Consider the following 9,836-nt stretch of genomic DNA (forward strand, 5'->3'; position numbering starts at 1 on the left):
GGAGTCAGAGCGTCTCTCCCATGCTCTGGCGGCGAGATATTCAACTACAGTAGGCGGGAAATTCAACTCGCGTAACATCGGACATTTCGTGTTATCAGAATATATATTAATAAATTTTAAGTTGTGTAAGATCGAAATCGTGTTAACAGAACTCGTGTTAACGGGGAGTTGACTGTATATATATATATATATATATATATATATATATATATATATATACATACACACGCATATATATATATATATATATATATATTATATATATAATTTTTTTTCTCCAACACCTAAGGGGAAGGATCCATGGTTCCCATTACCCAATGAATAAAATAATGTCTGGCCTTAGCTTTAAGTGCAATATCCTCTGCAAACAATAACAGGCTCACCTCCCACTTGCCTCCACTCTGACTTAGCCCTCCAGACACCTTCGCATCACCCTTTACCTCCCATACTGCCTTATCCATGTATATGTTAAACAACCATGGTGACATTACACAACTCTGGTGTACCCCCACTTCCACCTCACACCACTCACTCTCCATATCCGTGATGTAAATTCTACTACTGGTGTAAAAATGTGACTGACCTCAGTAACTGTCCCCCTATCCCAAACTTCTGTAACACATCCCACAATGTCTTCTTCTCAACCCTGTTATATGCCTTTTCCAGATTAAAAAGCCTAAAAGGCATCTTTATCAATTACCAAAAACTTCTTGCATATCTGCCTTACTATGAAAATTTTATCCACTCATCCTCCTCCTTTCCTAAACCTACTGATTGTCCTCAATTACTTCCTCTGTTCCCCTTCTAATCCTCTCAGTTAACACCCTCCCGTATGTTGCACCAACTACACTTAACAGAACAATCCCGCTAAAGCTACTATATTCAAGTTTGTCCCCTTTTATTTTGTAAAGTGAAACTATGCTTGCACTCCTAGTCCTGTAGTACATTGCTCTCCCATAGGTACACATTAAACAACCTCACTAGTCAATCCACCATAACCATTCCTCCCTACTACTATATCTAACAGCTCTCTTTCCACATCTGTCTGCCTCACCTCCACTTTGTCCATCTTCATAACATGTATCATATTTCAAACATGTTTAGGTTCTTTTTTGCCTTTAAATTCAGGTCTACTCCATACACTCCTGTAATGAAGTTGAAATATTAGCAAATAAATCAACTGTTAATACAGGCAAATGTCTAAAAATTCCCATTTTGAAAAGATCCAAGTTGGAGTTGGCTAGGAAAATGCCGGAAGAAATAGTTCCAGTCATTTACTGGAAGTAAAGAATTGTTTACTTGTTGACTTGCAAAAGGCATAATAGACATGCATAAAGGCATTTGTGCATTGGTGGTTGATTGATAATTAAGACATTTACAGCTCATTTTGTGAAGCTACCTTTTATTCAGCGAGGAGAGGCTGGATTATGGAAAAAGCTATATATTGCATACTCTTTAATTTCATTCTAATGTTCTTCTTTCCAGTTTATCACATTCTTATGTACTCTTATTTCATTCTGCAGCTTGTTATGGGAAGAACTTTGGACCCAAAGGATATTGGGGATGGTCAACAGCCAAGGTATCATAAATGATCTGTAAATACTTGGAATGATGCAGCATTTGTGGTAGTGTATGTCTATTATTCTAATGAGGAAGTCTTTTTGTTTTGTCTTGAAACTGGAACATTTGTAAATTTGGATTATTTCTGTATGCATAAATTCTTTAGGAATGCAAAACAAAAGGATGGATTTTTTATATGTTCTGCTTTTAAAGTTAGGGTCTTGTCAAATCAGTACAAACTTGAGTTATTACAGAAATCTGTGTCGAAGATTCACATTTTCCTTCATGCTTCCTTTCTTCTTTATGAAAATGGAAAGGTTTCAGGAAATATATTGAGAAGTTGAAGTTGCTTTGGAACATCTCTTTAGCTATGGTGGAAGACTTTCAACAATTGAAAGAAGACTGAGAACATAAACAGTTTGTTCTAGTGGAAGAAATATATTTAGGATCAAGAGTTTCCCAGAAAAAGTAATAAAATTATGGATTGTAAGGTTTTGTATGGTATGTTTAACTGTTATGATGGAAAACTGGTTGTAAAGCTGCAATGGAGAGGTTGAATTAAAGTTGGGAGATAAGTTTATATGTGGAAAAGTTTTGATAAATTGATAGTAACTTATTTACTCCATAGCTATTAGCAATTGTATACTTAAATTATTACTTGAACCCTTACATTCATTGCATTTCATGGTTATTTTTGCATTTTTACATTGATAAGACCTCACAGAAACACTGCACTATTAGATGATTAGAAAGTGTAGACTTTAGTACCTAAATTATGTGGCTAATATTGGGTTACATTAAGAAGTAGTTTGACCTAGCATCTATCATGCTAAATATTTTTATCCCATCAGTAGTTCACAGACTGCATAACAAGATGTTATATGTTGAAAGGAAGTTTAACAAAATTATTTCTTATTTTTTCATCAGTTTTAAGAAATAATGTTATTTTAATTTGTTACATTCAGACTCATGTTTTATGAGATTGCTTGCTTGTTTGACTTTACTTTGGATATATTTATGTTTAAAGAAAAAGCTGAGGCCAGAAATTGATTTCATGTTACTTCATTTATGGTATAGTCTATTATCTCCAGTTTCTGAAGTTTGTAAGATTATTAAGTTCACCTCATGCTATGAAATTCAAAATGCATATCAGATATGTTATCCATAACTTCAGACTTTTGTAATGTGGGAAGATATTGCATGATCTGTTTTAAATAAATCTCAACTGATTCAAGTTAATCTAAACCACTCTAATTTGAAATGCCTCACACCTTTCCATTCGGAATCATTGTGAATATTTATACCAAATTGACCCTACCCCCACCCTAACCAAATCTAGCTGAAAAAAATTGAATCATTCACATAAGTGTAGGTTGATGGTTGCAAGAGATGAGCCGTAAACCTGTCAACAAGAAATTGTGTTGATTAATAGTCAAAGGAAAGAAGTAGGAAAATGCCTTAGGAAAATTATTTTTATGAATCAGGAATGTGTAGAATGTATTTATTGCCATCCTCTCAGGTAATTATATAAAAATTTTAAAATTAAAAAGTAATAAAGTAATACCAATTTGAGTAACCAACAGCTGCAGTACCTGGTTTGTCTTCATTCTCATTTTAAAAAGCTTTAAGGATGTTGGTCCCCTTTATACATACATATACCAAGGGCTTTTTCCCCTTTAACAGGGAGTTAGCCAAAGTCCAAAGCCTTTTCTACTACCATCCACTACTTCTTCCCTTTCATCTTAGCTCCTTATGGATGATGGGTCATCACTGCATCTTGCCCATCATCCTAGGTCAAAGGCAAAGCAGCAAGAGACAGCACATCCACAGCAAGGCGGTGTATTTAATTGGCGACCCCCCTCCTTCCCCTCATGTAGGAGTATTGAAGATAGGGAGAAACCCCATTGGGCTGCATCAAAATATCATTTACACATAACCAACCCCTACCCCTTCCCATTCCCCTCTATGCATCACAGTAAAGGCCCATTTTATAGAAGTAAAAAAATTAAAAATTATGATTTTTTTTTCTAAAACTTACAAAAAAAATAGTTTCATGTGTTGGCAACATCGTCTCATATGGTTTTATTGTGAATAATTATAATTTCAATAAAAATATCGCATGCTAGTAACCCTGGCATGAGAACATATGACTACTGTTACTGTTTTGACTATGGCTTGTTTTATTTTGTGTACATGTGTGTGTGTGAGAGAGAGAGAGAGGAGGGAGAGTGGATCAGTTTCTGCCACGTGAGTAGGGACACATGCATGGTCCATAGGGCTGTGTTGACATTTACTATGCACATATTTTTCTTTGTTTCCACTTGGTTTCCTACAATCTACAAACACTTACAAGTGTTTGAAATGCCCAAACCATCAAAATAGAAGAGGGCTGCAGCAGAGAAGGGGGAAAATCACGCATAAGTAAAAGAGGAAGTGTGAAGAGAAGAGAGATTGGTAGCCCATCTCCGGTAAAGGGCTACCAATCTCTACCTTTAGAAACACTTTGAATGCCTTGATTTACTTGAATAATGAATTATCAAATAATTTATCTGCATATTTCACCAATCACGCCCATTAAGTTGATGTCTGGAGTGTAAAAACCTCAAGGTAAACTTTGAAGCCCGTTTTCTTAATTCCACCCCCCTAAAATAATGCCATTCAAAGTGCAGTGTTTGGTTTATATGCATGATTCTTTTTTTATTTGAAAACTGACATTTTGTGCTACATTCTGAAAATTGTTTATTATGTTTTGAATATTGAAATATCAAGAAAGATTTGTGTTATAAACAGTTAAAAAATTCTGTGGGGCTAGATATATCAGTATAGCAAAAAATAACCATTGAACTTACACATGATAATTATAACCATGGCCAATACTTTCTTAGGAAAAAAAAAAGCATAAGTCCTCATAGTTGGGGACTTATCAGTTTGAATATTGATTATTTTTGCACAGTAAAATAAAGTTTTTATTGTGTAAGTACAGTAGCTATTGATAAACTTCAATGAAACTTGGTCAGAATGACTACAGGGATGAGCATGACTTTCAGGAAAAAAAAAAAAAAAAAAAAAAATCCACTTCCTATCTCAGAAAAGTGTCTAAAGTGAACCAGTAATATATATTTGAAATGTGGTATTTGTGTATCTTGGTATTGTACCCTACATATTCTGCTATGGAATGAAACCAATAATCATGCTCAATATCAGTGATGTAGGTAATTAGAATCTGGGACATTTTCCCACATCACATTTTCACATATCCGTTTTCCAACATTGCCATTTTCCCACATGTAGGAGGACACCTTCCCACATTTTATTAATTTCATAATAATTATTAATGTGCGATAAAGATAATGAACTTTATATCAGAGAATGATAAGCAATATGAATGGCTACAATGTGACTTATGGATATCACAATTCAAAATCAGAATTCAATATATTAAAAGAAATATGTCAATGAAAAATGGAAATGCACATTATTATTGAAATCTTTGAACTTGAAAATACATAGAAATACATAGGAGGCCTATATAAATCTATGAACAAACTGCTATGAACCAGTATCTTGAAGCTGCTAGTTTCTCCAAACCTGCATCACTAGCATATATTATCACCCATTCATGAATCAGTATCTTGAAGCTGCTAGTTTCTCCACACCTGCATCACTGGCATATATTATCACCCTTTGGCCAAATTTCTGGTTATCATACAACAGGAATCTCTCTTTGCCTTTCTCTGCTGATGTTGCTGCCCACTTTTCATCTATGACAAGCTCATTCAATGTTGCTGGATCTTTCGGCATGTTTCGTCTTCTTTCTTGTCTGATGGATTTCTTACAGGTTTCGTTGTCCGGGGTGCATGCGTTGACATTTTCATCATTAGTGTTAGATACAACCCTGGAGATTATCTGCACAGGGTTAGACTCCTGTCTCAGTCAATCTCTTCATTTCTGCTTTAGCCTTGTCTACTTTCATTGCTAAATCATCTGATACAGAGTTGTGTTCTTCAGTTTCTCTTGGTTAATTCATCTCTAAGTCTGTCACCACACCTTGACATTTCTCTGTTCGGTTCTTTACACAGCACCATCTTATCTGTGAATTTCATGAATACTGTTTTAGGTACATAAACCCATTCAAATGTAACTTCAGGCCACCTCTTGATGTTTAGATAAATTCTGCCATAGTGATGTTTCTAGTATGAGTGTCAATACTAAGTATGAGGGTCACCTCAATATTTCAGCCAATAGGAAGTGAAAAATTTGTATTCAGTAATTATATAGTAATTAGTGAATTTAAGCCAATGCATTGTCTTTTCACTTACTAATTAATCAGCAGTAATTGAAATTATCTAATTTTGTATAACCAGAAAATGTCCGTGTGGGAAAATGTCTCGGACCCAGTGGAAATCTATCAGATGACGTTTTGAAAATATTTTGTATTTAAAATGAAAATACTGATATTTCTTTGATCTTATGCTATCTGATCATATCTTTATGATCTGATAAAAGGTGTGTTAATTCCTTGTGATCTACTATTAATTAATAATTATAAATTTGGCAGGCTTAATTTGACATGTTGTAAGCAATTAATTGTCTAATTAGTTTTCTTTAATCTTTTGAACATAATTACATGTTGAATCAATAGTGACAGAATGGGGATAAAACACACTATATGAATTCAACTCAATTATGCGTAAATTCTTTGATATCATAGAAAATAATGTATATAAATGATCATAAATCACTGAAATATTTATATGATTTTTATACATTCATTGATATAGGCCTACTATGTATTTTTACTCTGTATTTTCAAGTTCAAAGATGTCTTGGAATTTCAATAATAATGCGTATTTCCATTTTTCATTAATATTTTTCTTTTAATATATTGATTTCTAATTTTGAATTGTGATATCCATAAATCATATAAGTCTAATATAAAGTTATAGCATTATCTTTAGTGATTGATTGGTTTGATTTAACATTACAAATTCCCCCCAATCAGAAGGCTAGGATGGTGCCCTTTACAGTGAACTTTGTAGCATGGAGTTTAATGAACTATGCCCTTAGTTCAATTTGCCATAAGCAGCAGGGTTGGATTTACATGTTGTAGGACCCTGGGTCAGGTTCACCCCCAATTAAAATATTGTCCCAGTTTTCATGGAATGTGCTGTCAGCCACCTTAAAGTTTGTTTACAGTCATAGTGCCGCTCAGCGCTCAGTCAGTCAGCTGATTACTCGTTTTCTTTGTCACAATACACAAAAAAAAGTGCTTATATTATTGTAAAGGAGTTGGTGCAGAGCCCCTAAAAGTGTGGCCCTGGGCCGCGGCCTTGTGGCCCTTCCCTAAATCCGGCCATGCCAAGCAGGGTTCAAATCGTCATCATCTTGACCTTCGCTGCAAGTAATGACGCCCTAACCCGCTCAGCCAGCGAGCATCCTTAGTGTACATTAATAATTATTATGAAATTAATAAAATGTGGGAAGGTGTCCTCCTGCATGTGGGAAAATGACAATGTTGGAAAATGCAATGTGGGAAAATGTCCAAGTGGGAAACTGTCTGTATACCAGGTAATTAACTAGGCTTATGGTCCATGTGTAGAAACATTTGTTAATAGTGTATCTCTCAGACAGTTTTTGTAAGTATGCTTATTATTATTTACAGTGCCACATGCTATGACTATTGTGTATATCTAAAATAATAATTTTTGTATGTCTTGTTAAGGTTGAATAAGTTTTCATTGATTATTGATGAGAAAGTGAATGTGAACCTGTAAACAAGTTCTGTATAAAAGAAATAGTGATTTATTTTCTTTGACAATGAAAATCTAAAACTGTTGATTATCTTCAGCTCTTTGGCCTTGGCAAAAAATAAAAACAACCAGATTTTTTGCTATATTTTTTCTGCATTTTAGTATTAATCCCATTTCATAAGATGCACTAATGCAATTGCTGTGCACAGCTATTTCTCATCTCATATTTGGTTTGGGCTATGTATCTAGTTTTTAAAGTCATGAGAAACATTAGTTTGTGATCTCGTACCATAAGTTAGTATTGGGGTATCACAGTGGTGATTCCCTCTTCAGCATAGTGCTTTCCTAAGCTTGCTGTCAGTGTCTCCATGTTGACTTGGTATAATGTTTCACACTCATGAGATAGTTTTCTGTCTGCACCATTTTTAGGCCAGAGAAAGTTGTAATTGGCTGTAGGAGGATAGGTTTATAGTTATCTAGTTTCTTCAAGATAGGGTTCACCATTTATTTATGGTAAACTCTTGAAAGAGAGGAAGTAAGTGGCTTTCTCTATAATTGTTGATGAACAAAAATTTATCATGATAAAGAATCTAGATAAATTGTTGTCCAGTGAAGAGGGTTTTAAATATATTCAACTATTACTTGCATGTGGAGAATATCAACAGTAAGGGAGTAAAACCGGCACAAACTATATCACAGTGCAAGTCATGACATTATTAAAGTCACTTTCATCCCCTGTGATGCATGTTGGAGACAAAATGTTCATAAGTTATCATTTTTGCTTAGCTCATAGAAGTGAATTACTAATTATCCTCTTAATGTGGCAAGATGTTATCTTACTATGTTTAATTTTTGTAGGTGAATAGTTTTATGTTTGTTAAATATACAATACTACAACTGTTGTTATACGAGTTTTTCAAAATGTATACAAGGAAAGCATTAGACATTGTATGCCATCATTATTTGCACACACACACACAATTAGAGATGTCAAACTTATGCAGAACCAATGATGAGATAATCAGATAATTAAATGATCTAAAAAGTGAACTAAGTATGGATAAAAGAGAATGAAAGAAAGGAAACTGAGGATAGAAACAAAAACGAAGATTAATAGAAATAATACATAAAAGAGACAGATGGGCAGATTCTCCTTTCTTGGATTTGCAAAAGGATTTTGACAAAGTACCACACAAAAAGCTACTAAGAAACATTGAAACAATAGGTGGAATGCAAGGAAAATTATTGGAATGGATGAAAGATTTCTTGAAGGGAAGAAAAATGAGGGTGGTACTTAGAAACAAGAAGTCAAATTGGGAAGATATGATAAATGGAGTCCCCCAAGGCTCTGTATTGGGTCCGATAATGTTTGCTATTTATATAAATGACATGGACGAAGGCGTGGAATGTTATATGAACTTCTTAGCAAATGATGCAAAAATATTAAAGAGAATAAGTACAGACGAAGATTGCAAATCTTTTCAAGAAGAACATTAGGGAAGCAATTTGCATGTTTACAAATTGTCAATATTAGGCAAAAAGTGGCTGGTTGTCACATTATGCAGCCCAATTTTGCCTGATGTGAATACTACGGCCTTAAAATTTGCCTAATGTTAACATTGTGTACATTGTTAGAGACTTATTATGTTAACATATATTATCGCCGATGAAGAGACAGTTTTAGAAATTGCAATTTAATAAAATAAATAAACAAAATCAATAAACGATCAATAAAAATGATAAAAATCAATCAAAGAGATCTCAGGGTTCAATGGTAGTCCAGTTATGTTTGAGTTTGACAGTCATCAGTTTCCTCTGAAGGTACAATGGATTGCTGAAAGGCTATCTCTATGGTGTAACACTGAAATTGGTTGCCATGATATACAATTATTTTGATGACCATTGTCTGGAACTGCTTGCATCTGAAGAACTTTGTATGATTGTAACCATGCTGTATATAAATATGTAAATTTATACTTATATATGGGTAGACACTTGGGATTCCATATATGTACAAGTACACATATTTTCAGTGCATCACATCAAAAGTATTTCAATGACTAAAATTTCAAGATACAATATTAAAGCTAATTTCATTGCAAACAACTGTTTGGTGTAGTATTAATAACACCTTGGGTATTGACTTCACTTTTTATGATTTTAATCAAAGGGATTAAAGGATTCTAGATGTATTTTTCTAACAAATCTTTAGTTTAAGTGTTACAATAAATGCTATATTGTAATTATCTGTTTTTCATTATCAGTCTGAAGTGTGAGTAAAAATAGTGAGGATGCCAGGCTTGCAGCCATAAAGGTGAGGGTGAGAAGCCTATGCCAGGAGGTGCATGGCTCCTGCCAAAAAAATCATCTTTGCCCTATGCACCTGGAACGTTGAGGTAACAGTAACTGCTGGGAACCTGAGGGAAGTGCAGCATTCACCACCATGACTAAGTTAATGCAAGACCAGTATGCTTCTGATTATGCTATCAGTGCATGTAGCCATGAAGGGGGTTGTATAGCCACAAA

The 9,836-nt window shown here is 34.2% G+C and overlaps 1 protein-coding gene across 1 annotated transcript in view; it reads left to right on the forward strand.

Annotated features, from left to right (window-relative positions):
• Positions 1-9,553, forward strand: part of LOC143022071 (cysteine and glycine-rich protein 1-like) — a 162,127-nt gene extending 152,574 nt beyond the window's left edge. Inside the window, exon 6 of the mRNA XM_076180018.1 lies at positions 1,524-9,553. Coding sequence (XP_076036133.1) covers positions 1,524-1,588 — 65 coding nt within the window. The 3' untranslated portion in view covers positions 1,589-9,553. The remainder of the gene's footprint in view (positions 1-1,523) is intronic.
• Positions 9,554-9,836: the final 283 nt, after the last annotated feature.

This window comes from Oratosquilla oratoria, chromosome 43 (genome assembly GCF_046742065.1).
Source record: "Oratosquilla oratoria isolate Oo_2021 chromosome 43, ASM4674206v1, whole genome shotgun sequence".
NCBI classification, from domain to species: Eukaryota; Metazoa; Arthropoda; class Malacostraca; order Stomatopoda; family Squillidae; genus Oratosquilla; species Oratosquilla oratoria.